The 17898-nt window shown below is 35.9% G+C and overlaps 1 protein-coding gene across 1 annotated transcript in view; it reads right to left on the bottom strand.

Annotated features, from left to right (window-relative positions):
* Positions 1–773: 773 nt before the first annotated feature.
* Positions 774–17898, bottom strand: part of GLCCI1 (glucocorticoid induced 1) — a 134511-nt gene continuing 117386 nt past the window's right edge. Inside the window, exons 6-8 of the mRNA XM_012450880.3 lie at positions 17344–17554; positions 4819–4939; positions 774–3632 (exon numbers count right to left, since the gene is read on the bottom strand). Coding sequence (XP_012306303.3) covers positions 3287–3632; positions 4819–4939; positions 17344–17554 — 678 coding nt within the window. The 3' untranslated portion in view covers positions 774–3286. The remainder of the gene's footprint in view (positions 3633–4818; positions 4940–17343; positions 17555–17898) is intronic.

Below are 17898 nucleotides of genomic sequence, written 5' to 3' on the forward strand. Positions count from 1 at the left end.
ATTCTACTTTCCTTCACATGAATTCACTTGCAATGGAAATTTAAAATCGTATAAGGTCGATAATTTCCTGCCTAAATAACATATTTTCTCAAATACATAGCTGACCCATCCCACCATTTAAAAGTTATGCTTTACTTTTCTCAGTCAAAACCACAGCTACTGGTCACTTTTAAGTTCGATTTAAAGACCAAATCTTATCTCTTTGATGAGATATGCTTTGGAAGTGAACAACACTCTGCTGATAAACAGTTTCTCACAGTGGTTTGTTCGCTTTCACGCTACCATATGGCCTACCAGACCCTATCCATGTCTGGGTAACTAGGCACTCCCCTTTGTTTTGTAAAGCTTTTCTCCCTCTTTTTCTGAATCTAAACAAAAAAGTAAAAACTTGTATTGCTGAAGCTTTGTTTGCAAGAAATGTGCAACTTCCTTTGAAATGATTTCACTGAATTTAAACTTATTCCTATAAATTCTGAGGTATAAAGTGACATGGGAACAATGTTTTCTCTATTTAATGTGGTCATACCTGGGAACAATACAAAGACTTGGAACTTAAGACCTCTAGATTCTTGCCTTGTGATGGAGTGTGTGTAAGTTAAATGTCAAGAGGAAGCCAAGCTGTAGAAATCTGATCCAGTTAGACACCCCACAGCTCCAGAGATGCAGGTCAGGAACTCAGTGAGTACCAAAAACTGCCATTACCCTGAGCTGAATTTATCTCTGTCAGGTAATGAACCAACAACCCCAGTCTTTCCAAAAATATATGTGAACTATTCCAGTTTTACTAATAACTTTATTTAAATAAGACACAGGAACTTCTATACTGAAAAAATACAAAACAAAAGCCACACATTTCCTTGTGTAAAGCCATATTGTATGGTAACTCAAATACTGTTCAGCGCAGTGGCTAGAATTAAACAGTACAATTATATACAAAATTGAAGCAATTTCTGACAAATTTCTACAGCTGGATGTAGGATACATTTGAGCTCAACAACTTCTGGGAAATTTACATGGCAAAGCATAAGCTTTAACACATTTGGTTCAAAACTTTAATATATGCTAAGAACAAATGTACAACACAATATTTAGTATCTCATGAGAAAATAAAAGCACATGTCACTATAAATATCGTACATCAGATTTAATCACCAAAAAAGCATATTCAGTCCATTTTTCTGAAATTGATATTGATACTATTGCATTTTATCTGGACAAAAGCAGAGCATAAGATCAACATATTATGTAATGCTAAACCAGATATCAGAAGTTAAATGGAGCTCATATTTATCTTACGGAACTAGTAATTTTCTCCCTTTAACCATAATCTACAAAATATAATATTTTCATGAAGGCCTGAGATTATTAGGGTTAAAGGTATCTGCTGCTGAAAAGATTGTTTTAAAAGGTTTCTCTGTGAAAATGGCAAAAGTAAACTGAGTCCTTTTTTCCATGACAGTCTCCTACTATATAACACTGACTAATTTAAAGGAGCCAGAATGCACCTTCAGGAGAAAATATTACGGCAAACTTTGGTGGAAAGAAGAGAATTGAGATTATGACAAAATAATACACATACACATACACACACACAAACATATACATATATATATCATTTCTTTAAAAAAAAAATCAATGGTGTTGCTTTCTTCTCTATCACCTCATCCTTCTTCAACCTTCTTAGAAAATGAACAAAACAGAGAAAAACCCAGGAATGAATGAAGGGAACTGAAACGTTCCTTTAACTGTAGGCACCTTGTTCCTCTAATTCTTAGGAAAATTGTGCCGAACACCTTAGGTGCAGATGAAACAACTCTAGGTTTTACTGAACTGAAAGCAGTGGAATACAAATACAGAATCTTCGCTTTGCTTTTGGATACTCTCTGTACTGAAGGAAACGGTGAAAGTTAGGCTCTCCTGCTGACCAGTCAGGAACACCTGGGGCTCTCTTCATACTTGGTGAAGACCTTGTGTCAAAAGTCTGCAAGTTCAAGGAAATTTTCTTGAGTTTATGCTCTACTTCACCAAATTTCAAAACTATTCATGATTGTGTATTATGAGAGGCTTAAATGAGATAGCTTCAAACTAGTGCTCTTGTAAGTTACCAAAAAATCTGCTTATTTATGTTGCATCAATTCTGAGACCCCAAGTATTCTATGCAAATGCAGGTCATGCACCTAAACTGGAAAACAATAACCAAAAGTATGTCAATTTCTCACGTGCAAAATAAAGAATTTCCAAGAGAGAAACTAAACATAAATATGTCTTTAGATTAAATGGTAACAGTTATGACCCTGATGGCCAACATAAAAAAGTCTCAACCATCCCTTCAAACACTTAAATCTAGACATTCTTGTCTTTAAACTTCATCACACACAATGTGGAATGTTTATGTACAGTCTAGTACTGAACACTTTATTTGCAACGTTGTAACAGTCCTTTACTGAGCAACACCTGAACTTTTCAAAAAGCCACATGTACACATGTTGAAACAGTGAATGCAACAGTTGTTTTACTTGTAACCACATGACAAAGTGATGTCAAACACCACAGATTTGCTGGTTCTCCTCATGTTCACCCATGTCCAGGATTATCATTCTCCTAGGATTGAATGCACTTCTTATTCTAAGAATGTGGAATGTAATGAGGAAAGGGAAATGCATAAAATAAGGAAAGGCAAAAGAGTGATGTTCCCTCTTTAGCTTTTTAGCTGTGAAATATTTAATATCCCAATATGATATACATTCCAAGTTACCTGAGTTTAGACTTCAACTGAAGTACCTGAAGCTAGGCCATAGGGTGGGCACTGTGCAACTGTTGTGGCCATTTTTTTTTTTTTTTTGCATTGTATGTATTACAGAAGTTAGAAACAAACACCTGGGTCAATTGTAAACATAATCCTGAAGTACAGTATTTTCCATAGGACAAAACACAGCAAGACATTTTCTATTTAGACAGGCAACTTTTTGATATAGAGCTTATTTATACTGAAGAATCTGGAACAAAACACAGGACAAAGTACTAATCTCAAACATACTATGAAATGCATAGTCTCCACTTAAAATGCTGAATGACACACATGTTTTGCAAGCATTACAGCTTTCCACAAAAACTGCTGAATAGGAGTTCCATCCCTGCCAAGATCAGTGTTAAGAGATATTTTATGATGCTGATAAGTATTGGTGGTGGTGGTGGTGTTCAGAAAGTTTGTCACTCCATGCAGACACAAGTCTGAAATCTTGTTCCTAATCCATGGAAGGTAGGGTGGAGGCCAGCTCCCCCTTTTTTAGATGATCACATAGTTCTGGGCAGAGATGTGGTCCTCACCCTGCAGTTCCTGCAGGAGCTGCTGCTGCTGGGATGGCTGCTGGGCAGAGGCCTCCGTGGAGCCCGCTGTGCTGGTGTCATCAGAAAGAGACGTAAAGGAAACCCGGGATGAGAGCTGCTCAACAGTCAGAGTTGCCAATGCTGAGCTCTGGCCAGAGTTAGGAGAGTTCTTGAGCATAAGGTCGGAAGCCGGTAAGAGAGGGCCTAGAAGTTTTACAGGACAGAAAGCTGATCCGGTTGGGATGAAATTAACCTTGTTTTTGTCAGGACATGAAAAGAGAGGGGCCGAGATAGGCTGACGAGACCTAAAACCGTAAAACAAAATTAGATTTATAATCACTAACACAGAAAAAGTTAAGCATTTTCTGAATCAACTGGAGTTCTCTAAAACAGCTAAAATGTGAATGGCAGGGGATGGGTTAAGTGTATACAGAGGGGTAAACATCTTCCATAGCACAAGTCAGCTGGCAGACTATTCAAGCACACAGCACTGAAGTGGTATCTGAGACAAAAGGATTTTCAAAAGAACCAGAAAGACAAATATTTAGAAATCATTAGTTAGTTTTTAATCATTTGGAAAGGTGGAGAAGTCTGCTACGTTATAATTGAAGATTATGCAAAGTTAGAATGACCTTTTCTGTTAAGAAGAAGTATACTGGAGGTGGGGGGCATTAGTTCATCATGTATTCAGTTTTAAATACTTCCTCCTTTTTTCTCTCTAGATATACTTCCATTAGCACAGATGGGGGAATGGAGTGGGAAGGGGAGAGTTTCAGTGGTCTCTCAAAAAGTCAGTCAGTTCAACAGAGTTTGGGTCCACAAGCCCTTCCTCTCCTCCTGTTTCCAGGAGCTAAGCCATCAGCTCCTGCAAGATGGATCCTTCTAGGTTGCAAGAGTACAGCACCCTCCACTAGGCACCTGCACTGGAACAAAGGCGTGAGTGCATCCAAGAACCACGTAGTCTTCTTTTGAGCTACTCTGCACAGTGTTTGCAGCATTAACCTCTTTTTCTAGTTTCACTTCTAACTTACACATATTAAAATTTCATTAAGAAAACAAACCTCTTGTGAACAGAAAGTCTGAATATAAGCAAGCTTGATGTGGCTATACGGAAGGAGGCTAATCTTCTGGCTTGTGGGGTACACTGTCTTTAAGCTAGTCACCCATGGATACTGACTTTGCTCCTAACGTCTCTTTGTTAGTCATCTAAATTAAGAGTTCTTAAATGACAATTCTTAATGATTAAAAATAGATCTTTCAGGTAATAAGTTTCCAAGTTTCTTTGTACTGGCTTACACATTTCGAGCATACAGACTCCAATTCTCCTTCAATAAGATCTCCCTTGTCTATTCAATTCTCTTTACATTATTTGCTGTTGAAACGCATTATCAGCTGGATAGAGTAGTTGATTCATATGTAATCAACTGGTCTCAGTAAAAAGCTTTACAGCTTTGCAGACAGATCCCAGCTGACAGAAAAGACATTACTTACGCCATTTCCTCAAAGACCTTCACTCGCTCACATCCCTCTGGGGGCTCCCGTTTGAACATGTAGCTGTTGTTTGGTTTGGGAGATGAAGCATACTTGGGTAACGGTGAGCTACTCCCACTGTCTGTAAATTTAAAGCAGTTATATTAACTAGTGATTGAAAGCTCTATTAAATTAAATTTGATTTCCAAACAGCCTTTTGCACAATTTATCCACTACTGCGCCTATACTTTGACCACAGTCTCCTTTATTGCAAAGTTATTTCTTACACTTTGAATAGTACATTCTTCTAAATAAAAACTTCAGTGCAACAGTAATCTGCCATACCAGAGAACATAAAAAGAAGGACATTTTGGTCCAGAAAACTGCATTTTGAATAAAACAGAGCTGCCATCCTGAAAACAAATGTTATTTATTACGTATTTCAAGAATGCAAATGATGGGCCAATGTGCTTAAGTCATACAGAAGAATAAAACAGATTACAATGATACAGGGTTCTCTACATGCCTTCTCACTGTAAAACCAATTTAATGAAAATGAATAATATTCATTACAAAAGTTCTTAGCAGAAATGTTATTTTTGCTAAATATCATGAATAACACATACGTAGGGGAAAAAAGTTTATAAAATGTCTATCTGCCCAGCATAAAAAAGTAATTTGCTCAGAATTTTACCTTTAAAATGTTTATAATAAAAGGGCTTTTTCAGCAGAGTTTGTATTTTTGCTACTAGAAGACATGAGACATCTCCAAACATCTCTACCTAACACGTTTTCCTCATATTTTTGGCCAAAAAGAAAATGGTCTATTCATGAAAAGCCATAAAACCTATATGCAATTTCTCCCTTTCCTACCTGGCAAGAGATGTTGGAAATTCAAATCCACTAAAATGTGTCATTATCACTGTGAGATGCCAAGTTGTAAAGTCAGTAACATGTTTGTATACAATAGTCCTATTTAAACAAATTCTGACTTAATACAAACCAATCCCCACTGCTAAAATAGTATTATTTTCTTCTATTTGAAAGACTGCACTAGTATCATAATTATATTTATCACAATTTTGGTAAGTTGCTTTAGTTTAGAATACAGAGCACAGTCCAATACTCAGAAACTGAGTAATAAAAATGTTTTATCATCATTAATGAAGTTATAATACATGCTTAGGAAGAAAACCCTTGATGTACACTAATAACTTGTTAGTCTTGTGAATGCAGATCTATGCTTATATTTGAACATGGCTGTACCTCTGGCTGGGAAACCACTGTCTAGAAAATAAAAAGGTTACATTATTGGGAAAGCTAGAAAACCACGTAGTTTCTCTATCATTATTATGCATGTCCCTACAGAGCAGGCACCAAATAGCCTCTTGGAAAAAATTAAGTCTTAGAATGAAGTTTGGTTTCTTCCTATACCATACAGATTTGAGGATTTTCTTAAGTTTAATACTAATCTTGTATCTTGCATAAACAAATGGGAGGAAGAAGGAGAAATAGGATTGTATCTCTTAGGTTGATAAAAAGCATAATTAGCCTGATTGGAGGTCTGAATTTGCTGCTCTATTTGAGCTAGACTACTAGACTAGACAAAACTGGCTCATGATAAAAACAAACAAAAAAACCACCTGATGAGAATAAGGCCTCAAATTTGGTGTAATATTAAAAATATAGCTTGACCTTACCTTACTATGCAAACAGCAACAAGCCAGGCAAAGGAAATATGAGATCAAGAATACAAGTAGAAAGGATGGAAACCGCATTCTTCATGATGTGCTTATTTCACACTACATACTATCAAAACATCTCCTGTACCCCATAATATATATACCTACTATGTATCCACAGAAATTTAAAACATACAAGTAGATATGGCATGAGATGACTTCATGGAAATTACTGCTGAGCATAACTTAGCCTACAGGGCACAAGCAGCATCAGCCTCAAACCATGAGCTTGATGCCATCAGTAGTCATGTCAGTAGTTAAGGATCCGCCCTGCTATCACGTAAGAAAAGTCATCTTGGCCACAGTTATTGTCTTCTGTGTTCTTTTTCTTACTACAACATCAGGCCTACGACATTATTTCTCACTATTTTATTGATGGTTTCAAAGGCTAGATGTGAGCTGGCTAATCTAGCTGCAAAACTGATTATCTTCCTATTAACAATTTAGAATGAAGTAATTTTTCTTCTTAAAATATTTCTAATTTCAGACAGTATAAGTGTGTATTTTTTAACAGAATTTTACCTTTTTAAACATTACTGTTCTGCTTTTTTGGGGGGTGTTACTAATGTTAAGTAAACACATATACTGCTATCCCAGACAGACAGTATTCAGTGTTATTTTTCTGCCTTTTCAATAAAAATTGGTGTTTTTGTTGAATATATGTTTATATTTTAGGTGGTCTGGAAAGGCAAAGCTTAAAAGAAAAAAATTTTGAGACTACTAACAAATATTTGCTAAATCTGGAGTTTTTCTTCATGTAAGTATACAATCGGAGAGACTATAAAGAGGGGCCAGGGAATGGAGACACCTAGTCTGCGGTTTTAGCTCTTCTTGTATAGTTCTATGTTACCTGGAATACAACCACCTTTCTGGATTTCTATATAATTTAAAGGAACTGCCACTCATGAACTCTAAAATTCTGTGATTTTTCTTTAATAGTTCTAACATACAAAGAAGGTGTATTTTGCAGCCGGGTGTGGTGGCTTACGCGTGTAATCCCAGTACTTTGGGAGGCTGAGGAGAGCGGATCACGAGGTCAGGAGTTTGATGCCAGCCTGGCCAATATGGTGAAACCCAGTCTCTACTAAAAATAAAAAAATTAGCCAGGAATGGTGGCATGCACCTGTAATCCCAGCTACTTGGGAGACTGAGGCAGAAGAATCACTTGAACCCAGGAGGCGGAGGTTGCAGTGAGCCAAGATAACACCACTGCACTCCAGCCTGGGTAAAAGAGCAAGGCTCAGTCTCAAAAAAAAAAAAAAAGATATTTTGCATATATATTTTTTCTTGCCTTACAAAGTGGGATGCTTTAAAAACAACACATATTGGCTGGGTGTGGTGGCTCACACTTGTAATCCCAGCACTTCAGGAGGCCAAGGTGGGCAGATCACGAAGTCAGGAGTTTGAGACCAGCCTGTCCAATATGGTGAAACTCTGTTTCTACTAAAAAATACGAAAATTAGCTGAGTGTGGTGGCACATGCCTGTAGTCCCAGCTACTCAGGAGGCTGAAATAGGAGAATCGCCTGAACCCAGGAGACGGAAGTTGCAGTGAGCCAAGATCGTGCCACTGCACTCCAGCCTGGGTGACAGAGAGAGACTCGGTCTCAAAACCAAAACAACACTCCCACCCCCACCTCGCCACAAAAAAAACTGTCACATATGGCCAACCTATGCTACTCATTCCAGACTTGAATGTATAAAATGTTACTATTCATTTAAAACTCTGTGTTGAATTTAATAGCCACATTTCAATACAGAATATTATAAACATAAATATGCCTGCTCAGGAGATTCAAGATAAGAAGTCTCATGGTAATCTTAATTCAATCTCTTTTGTTTACCAGTATAGCAAGTTTTCTCATTCTGTTATCCCAGATATTAATATGGGATCATAATTAGAAATACATTTGAGATTAGGTTAAATGTTACTTTATGACTTTTAACATCATAGCCAATGTCAATTAATAAAATTAAATGCAGTGAATTCTTTATATATCTTTCTATATTTGCAAGTCTCATTTACATATATTTATAATAGAATCACTCAACTCTGAAAATCAAGAATATGGAAAAATGTGATTGCTATTTTATTATAACAGATCATACATATGCATTTGTACCATATTTACCACTAAAATACAATTAGCTTGTCAAATACTTTTAAACATATAATGAATTAAAGCTTGGAAAAATTAGAGAAGTTAAAGTTTAGAATTTCATATAAAAACAATATTCATTAAACTACATGTACTTGTATAGCTTGAGTTTTCTCAATTTCTCCTTATAAATGACCTTTATTATATCTGGTATATTACAGTGTGTGGCCCACAGCTCTTGTATAAAAAATTATACGTTTGATCACACAACCGCACTCCAGCCTGGGTGACAGAGTTGAGACCCTGTCTCAAAAGAAAAAAAATATCGCATCTATAAAGGTTGATTCATTTATGCAGGCAGTATGTAAAATCTCTGTCATGGTTATATTCTAGCCCTAAGTCTATACATGTGCTTTATCTCTATCAAATTACTTTATCAAACTAAGTAAAATTAATTCTAAAACAAGCAATAATAGAATAGTGGTTCTTAACCAGAGCTTCTTTCACATTAGACTCATCAGAAGATGTTTTAAAAAGATCAATCTCTAGACCTCATTCCTGAAAGACTCTAATTAGTCTGAGGAGAAGCCAAGCATTGCCTTGGGGTGGGGAGGTGGGAGTAAAGCTCCCAAATGCACCCGAATTGTCACTCATGAACTCTAAAATTCTGTGGTATTTCTTTAATAGTTCTAACGTACAAAGAAGACATATTTTGTGGCCAGATGCGGTGGCTCACAGCCATATTTGAGAATCAATTATGAAAAGGTTAAGAACACTGGTCTGGAGTGAGGCCGCCTGACTTCTTCCTAGACCTAACTGCATGGCATAGGGTAAGTCTGATCCCTCTGTTTTTTGATCTACAAAACAGAAAATACCACTGATATGACAGCTGTGAAAAATGTATGTAAAAGAATTAGGATAAGGGCTGGGTGAGGTGGCTCACACCTGTAATCCCAGCATTTTTGGAGGCTGAAGTGGGAGGATCACTTGAGGCCAGGAGTTCAAGACCACCTGGCCAAAATGGTGAAACCTTCTCCACAAAAAAAAAAAAAAAAAAAAAAACCCTAAACCCCAAAACAAACAAAAAGGATTAGGATAGTACCTGAAACACAGTAAGCTCTGAATATTATTATCATAGTAAAACATATCATTTCTAATTTGAAAATTAAAAATGATATGCCTATTCTTCTCCCTCTTGACAGAAGAGAATAAAGGAAATGTTGTTTTTACTAGATTTGTGCACTCTAACTCTACTCAGGTACGTACAGATAAAATTTTGTTTCTGAGAGAGAAGCAGAGTAGTATCTGGATTACTAGGTTGTCCAGGTTTATCACTGCCTGGCATGAACTCTGCCAGTTCATGATGGCATCCTTTAGTGTAAAGAAATATCCTGAAATTAAAATCAATGCTTAAGGCATGCAGATTCTATAGGCTACTATGCAAAGAAAATACTTTTATAGTATATGCAGCAATAACCAGTAGAATGTAATTCTTACTCTGGTAACTGACTAGGAAAGTGAGTACACTGTTCAACCAACACTCTACTCAATGACATACTGAAGCATAAAGTTAGCCAAGAGAGTTAAATTAGAAACATGATTGACTTAAATAGTACTTAAACAGAATTACTACTCTAGTGTTAAAATATACTTATTTTGCTTCAGGAAATGAAATGATCAACTATAATGTATAATGGGGTTTGAAGGCCTAATGAAATCAGGAAATGTGCACAACTGTATATCATTTCTGGGCAATAAACTTTAAGAATCAGGTTGTATTACCAATTGTATTAAAAACCTTCATTTTCAGTTAACTCCAAGACCAACTTGGAAACTTACAAGTAAAGAGAACATTTGGCTTTTACAAAGAGCCTCTAAGGTTTTTCTAAAATTCGAAGTTAACACCTTGTGAGAATGCTAAAGAATTTTAATGAACCAAGACATCAGCTATATATAAGATCTCCTTTAGATCAGCATTCAGCAAAGAATAAAGGGGAAAAATGACATCAGAACCTTTTGTTACTTATATTTATAAACTTTGTTTCTAATCTGATTTTTTTTAATAACTGGGACTCAACTTACTTACATTCCAAGGTCCATTAAATATTTATCATATGTAGGAAGTATTTTCTATTCTGTAATCACTTCTCGTTCCATAAGTATTAATTAAATTGATACCAACTTACAAATTGAGCAAAAATAAATTACTCTTTTGTTTTTGTGTACTCAAAATAAATACAGTGCTTATTCCACAGAACAACAGTCCTAATCATTATTTTTGATATGCTAACTACTCACTCTGAATCTGGTATGAAATTTAAAAATGAAAACAAGTCATTTTTAACCTGATATGAGAGTTAAAATTGAAAACTGTCCTTAAACCAATTTGTAGACTAAAATAATTCTTATAAATCATAATGGTAAAACTAAAAATAAATTGGATTACAGAAAATATTTTGTATCTTGTAAAGTACAAAAGTAAGTATCTCAAGAAAATCACTACAATACAATCTCAATTTTTATATTGTCAAGTTTATTAAATGGCAAAATTTCCAGGAACACGAGTTTTTTTTTTTTTTTTTTTTTTTAACTGATACACATTGTTCATGTTAAACTGCTCCTAAGGTACCCTACAACTGTGATTTCCCAATAAGGTAGGCATGAAACAATCTGCTGACATGTGGGGTGGAAAAATCAGCACATTATACATATTTACTTTTTATCTTTAAAAACAAGTAATCTTTAACATTTAGGGAAAAAAGAACATCTGAACTTCTAATAAAAGTTTCACTACAATTTTAAACGTTCAGTTAAATATTTACTGAGCATTTATTTACAATGTTCAAAATTTAAGGCAAAGCAAAATGCTATCAATGTTGTCAGTGCAACATTAGATAAAATTTACTATTTCCTCTTTTAAAAAATTTCTTGCTAAAGGGAAATGGTATTATAATGTCTTTAGGCAGAAACCAACATCTTAAACTTATCATTATAGTCACCGTAAAGTCTATTCCATCTCCAATATTCACTACCTTATTAATGATGGTAATCATTTCCACATTTCCCATGCTGGAACTTCATAACAACTTTGCTATTATCCTGATCTCCTTTTCCTCCCTCACCTCATACATCTAATCAGCCACCAAATGCTGTTGTCTCTTCTTCAGCTCCTTTCCTCCAGTTCCTCTGACCTTGCTATGCCTCCTCATCTTTGCCCTACACCTGTGGTCTCCCAGTTAAGGGGTGTGAAACAATCTGCTGACATGTAGGGGAACAAACATAACAGCAATTAAATACATTTATTTTTAAATTTATACGTATTTACTTTTTATCTTTTAAAAACAAGTAAACTTTAATAGTTATTTAGTTTGTAGAATGAATTATATACATATATCACCTAGAAATATATAAACATATTAGGGGTACACAGGTTCAAAATCGCTGACAAGGGTGTGGAATAAGTAAAGTTTGAAAACCACAAGACTAGACTATTAGCATGGCTACTTATCTTGTCCTCCTACTGTCTCTACTTCTGTGTCTACCTGAGTTACAGTTTTTAACTGTTAAACTGGCCATATCCTTTAGCAGATAAAAGATATTTCCTTGGCTTTTCCTTTCTCTTAGCAAGGCTTACAAAGGCCCTTATGAAAGAGTGGACTTTCTAACTCTCCAGTCTCACTGTTTTCTACTCTCCACCATTCACCCCTATGCCCCAACCATACAATTTCTTACTGTTCTTACACACCAGGCCCTTTCACAGCTGAATGTCCATATAAAGACTATTCCTTCTGCAAAGGCAGCAAGATGTAGTATCAGGTTCCTACAGAAGATCTTTGTTGGCATGTAGACACCATGGAAGTTAGCAAAATTACTTACTTTCTCTAAGCATCAGATTCTGGGTCCTTTAAATAATGACAATGTCACCTATACCCATAGGACTGTGGTAATATTACAAGAAATGATAAAAATAAAATCACCTGAACACATTTTATCATAACAATTCTATGAGGCAGCTATCCCCAACTTATAGGTGAGGAAATTGAGATAGAGATAGATAGATTGAGTAACTTGTTCAAGGGCACACAATTAATAAGTGGCAGAGCAGGGATTCAACCTGGCTGCCCCAGTGTCAAGGTTCATTATTGTTATGCTATCCGTCTCACTTAGTTTGGATCTAGCTCAACTCAAGTGTCTTCGTTACAGATATGAGATGACTAGATGATCAAGTTCCTTCTAATCTAACATTCTGTTTCTAATTAAAGGCTGATAGTTCAGGCAAGAGCTTCATTGGGTCTGCTTTCTGTCAGTGTCACAAGCAGACAGTGTAAGGAGTGGTCCGTATGAGTTGAAACTTTTTCTTAGAGGAACACAAAAGATAACGGGGAGGGAAAATCTAACAGATTCCCTTTTCCTTGAACCTAGTTGACACCCTGTTATTTTCAACCCAGTTATCATCAGAGTTTACTGGTTACCAGCATGACCAACAGCAAGAAGGGGAAGATGAGAGAGTTTTAGCAGTTATCTCCTTTCCCCTTATTTCAACAGCAAATTTGAACTTCATGGCCTCTTTCCCACCAAAAGCCTATCACTAGGTTTAGCATAATCTTTTATGCTAACTTAATTATGCTTGGTTTTTATTTTTATGAAGAGAATCACACACTCTTTATGAACATTAAAAGCCTAACATAAAATTTAACAATTCAAAGAAAAACATTTTCAACGTAGCTATAAAAATATATCCTTTAAAAAATGGACACACCATGAAGAAACGTCTTAATACTCAAACAAATTTCCATTAAGCACTGCAACATTCTAGGCACTAGTTAATCTGCTGAGACTAAAGCAATGACCAAAATAAAGTCATTTACTCTTGTTGGAGCTTATTTCACGGTAAATAGATAGGAAGTGATTAAGTGAAATATATATGCAGGTATGTTACAAATTTTTGATTTGCTTATATTCTAGACTGAGCAATAATGGCTAAAACTGAGTTGTATACTTAAGTAGTTTTGAATTATGAATAACAATTCATGCACAGAGAGCTATCACAGTATCTACCATTGGTACAACTGTTAACATTTTCAGAAAGAAGGGACAAGAGCATTTACTGGATACTTATTTTGTGCTGTTGGACACTGGAATGTATGTATTTTTAAGATGCTGTCTTGAAAGAGAGGTAAAATGACCTTAGGGACATAATTCTAGAATAGGTCCATTTTAACCTACAGACTAACTTCTTTGTTGGAATAATATCTTTATACTCTGTAATTTTACCACCAAAAGATTCTTCTAGGATAATAAGCATCCTAGAACCATATAAAGAGAATATTTCGATAAACACATCCTGGTTCAAAGGCAATGATTTTTTTCAAGGTGTGGTAGCTCAGAGAAATACGTATATCTATCATAGCTGTTTTTACAATATAAACCACCAAAAGAAAAGTGTCATAAAATCTTGGCTGATTACCTAAAAACTAAGAGGGTTAAAGCACAGTAAGGGCAAAGGTCAAATAAAAAAAAAAAAAACACAAAGCCATAGAGCACTAGAGATAAATACAAGTAGGTTAAAATGTATATAGAAAGGAAGAGGAGGGTGCCAAAAGCCGACTGTTTCAAAAGTCTGCCTAGGGTCAAACCCAGACCCTGAAAGATAATACTTTTGTTTTTTAATCCTAGGACCAAGGGTGGCACAGTCCTAACACTAAAAATTTAGCAATATGAATATTTATGAAATCACAGAATGAATTAAATAGGCTTATATGCATTGGCTTGAGAAACTCTATCTACATAGCATACACTGTTCCTTCAGGAAAATATAGCTTAAATTACAAGTAATCAATTTATGGACGCTTGGAATACAACTCTCAGTAGTTGGCCTAAATAAAATGATTCCTTTTATTTCATGATTACCATAATCAATGTTTCCACAATATCCTGCAAAATTGCAGAATTTTATAACAACTGCATAAGTGAACTGTGCCAAAGATCAATGATAAGTAGCTGACTGAAGTCTAGATTTTGCAGCTTGCCCAGCATGTTTGGCTACCATCAAGCAATGCTGGCAGAATTGCTTAAGAAACTAATATTCTGACTATTATAAACTAATAGTTATATAAATGACTATTTTTCTTCCTTGCATTTTATTTTGGGCAGGATAATGTGGAAAAATGCAAGCTACCTCTTAGGATACATTCTGTGACTGCTCTTATTCTGGATCTCTGAATTCTTCACACAGAGAAGAGCAGTAGTAGTTGCTACGGCTATTAGTTAGCCTGGCAACTTTACACATGTGACCAGAGTGACCAAGTTGTCTTTGGACTTTAGGTCACCAGAAAAATCTAGTAAAAAATCAAAAGACAAAAAACCCATTCACCTGAAATAAGTCTCTCAACAGTTGAAACCTTCTTGATAAGAGTGTTTTTGTCCTGGCACTGCAATCCATACAGGCAAAGAAAAAAACCAGTGTGTGATGCAGCTAAAATTATTTTATAGGTCTCAAATTATACATAATTCATAGAGAATAGATGTTAGGAACAGGCAAAAATAATGTTGGCAAAGTCAGAAAAAGAGTAAGTATATAACATGAACACTAGAAAAATAAACAGCTCACCAGCACATCCCTCATTAGGGCAGATACTCACGGCAGCTGTCCCTCTTCCCACCTGTATATGTCTATCCAGGCTCCTATGGAGTCTGAACTAGTTACTTTACCGCAGAATACATTTCTCTAAAGCAACTGCAGAATTTGTAGGTACTCCAAATCAAATCAATCCTAGTTGACTTCAAAATTATAGAATTCATTCTGTTTTCATAATAATGAAAAGCTCTAAGAAAGCTATACAGCTTCCTTTTGTCTTTAAAAAATAAAAACCAATTTATGATTTAATGTAGAAAACATACATTATAGGAAGAATTAGTATCTTTATTTTTTTTGAGACAAAGTCTTGCTCTGTTGCCCAGGCTGAATGCAGTGACTGATCTCGGCTTGCTGCAACCTCTACCGTTATTTCTACTTTTTATTTTTACCCCAGTTATGAGAGTTAAATAGCAAAAGTGGCCACCCTGAACTGTACTTATCCTTTCTACTTGTATAACAAAAAATATGAGTTTGGAATCAAGACAGACTGGTTTCTCTGTTTACCACCTATACAACCTAAAGCAAGTTACTATTGATAAATAATAGTAACATTTCCATTTACCTTCAAAACAAACACTCCTACTGGAAGCAAGATGTTTTGTTTTATTGTGAAACATCCACATTAAAAGGTTGTGAGGAAGTGATTGAAGGTATCTGCTCTCACAGGACGCTTCAGTGAAATGAAAGTTTCGTAGTCTGACATTTTAAGAAATGGAGACTTCCCACATGAAGCCAAGAGATACCTAAGGTACTACATTCGATATATCCTTAATGAAGGAAAGGGGGCCCCAAGGCCTTCAATAATGAAATGGTCAACAAGAAAGGGGAGAACTCTTTAGATCTACCCACATATAAAAGAAGAGGACAAAGTCTAAAGCAGCTTCCACTTAACATTTCAGAAGAGTTAGGTATAATGATAAGCAAAAGAAGTTAGACATAAAGAATATATACCATACTACTCAGTTTCTATGAAATCTAGTAAGAGGGGAAACTATAGTGATGGAAGTCAGTGCAGTGGTTACTTTCAGGTGAAGAGGGGAAGGATAGTATTTGGGAAGAGGCCCAAGGGAGCCTTGTGGGGTAATAAAAATCTTCTATATCTATACTTGATCTAGGTAGTGATTTCATGAGCACACACATATGTAAAAATTTACTTGGCTGAGCACTTATGATCTGGCCATTTTGCATATAACAATACATCAATCATAGGGGGTAGGGGTCAATTCAGAACAAGGACCATAAAACTCCTGCAAGATTTTCTCCTGCAAGATTTTATAAACCGCAACTTTGTATGGTTTTACATTTTTGTTGCCATTGACCTATTTCTCTATGGCAACAAGCAGTAAATGTGTTATAAAAATAAGATCAGTGTTTCTTTGTAAGTAGCTAGGAAGGCAGAAGCTGGGCAGTCTACATGGCCTTCTGTAGCTAGGTCTTAGGGGGCTAGAAACAATACAGGGAGTGTTGGTAGACAAGTGGAGGTGGACACAAGGATAGAAGAACATAGAGAGACAGTTTGGGCTTGACAGGCAATAAGAATCCCAGAGTTTCTCAACAGTTAATAATTTATCTACATACCATAATATAATCCCTGATGTCCTGTAGGTACAAGGACATCAGGGATGTAACCAAGCTTTAGTACACTTGGTTAAAAATACACTTATTTTTTTCCAACATAATTTTTAGAAATTATTTCCTCGCAAATCAATCTGATTATAAAATCTAACTTTAAGCTTGAGAAACATAAACTCTACCACAGCCATCGTCCGCTCTGGACAATATCAAGGAAAAGACCTATGCATTATATCAAGTTGTACACACTCCATTTTGTGGCTTTCATTAGCTGTTAGAACCATGCGCTGTGCTTCTCTGACACATTTATGGAAGATGTTTGTTAGAGTCACAAAGAAGGGGGTATGTGAAACCAATGAACAAAGAAACCTAGATTAACCAATCTTTGACAATGTCACCATTCAACAAAATAAAAAAAAAATGATGTAATGGTCTAAGACAAAGTATAATGAGCAAGGCCCATAACAAACCCGCTAAGTGGATGATTCCATTCTTACCTTTATCGCGATCATAGAGCAAATCTTCTGTTGAGCAAGGGCTACCATCCTGGGATTCCGGGGGACAAAAGGGGGAGACACAGGGTGAATGACTACTGCAGCTACTGCTGCGCTCCTGGACAGAAGGAGTCTGAGTGTCAATGCTGCGAGTACTACTGCTCCGGTAATAAGCAGGGAGTGGAGCTCTTCGACCATCTGGTATGTCCAACGGCTGTAAGAGGAATACCATTAAACATCCGAATGCTGGTGCATACACCCTGTCTACATACAAAGTACGTAGTATTTCTGTTGATTTCATATTCCACCACTACTGACCCAATTTATTATTCAAAGGCTAAAGACCAAGCTTGCATCTTAAGCTAATTTCTGTATATGTTACCTTTATTGAGCTAAAAATTTCTTTCAAATCAAATTGTTTGCCTTAAAAATTCCATAGCTCACCGTATGTACCTGTAGGTCTGCACATCCCATAATACTCCTCAAGGACAGCAGGAGTTTAACACTGTATCCCTAATGCCTGGCACATGGCAGATATTTAGTACACATTTGCTGAAC

This window comes from Aotus nancymaae, unplaced genomic scaffold (genome assembly GCF_030222135.1).
Source record: "Aotus nancymaae isolate 86718 unplaced genomic scaffold, 86718_ANA_hifiasm-v0.15.2.pri h1tg000025l, whole genome shotgun sequence".
In the NCBI taxonomy this organism is placed as follows: Eukaryota; Metazoa; Chordata; class Mammalia; order Primates; family Aotidae; genus Aotus; species Aotus nancymaae.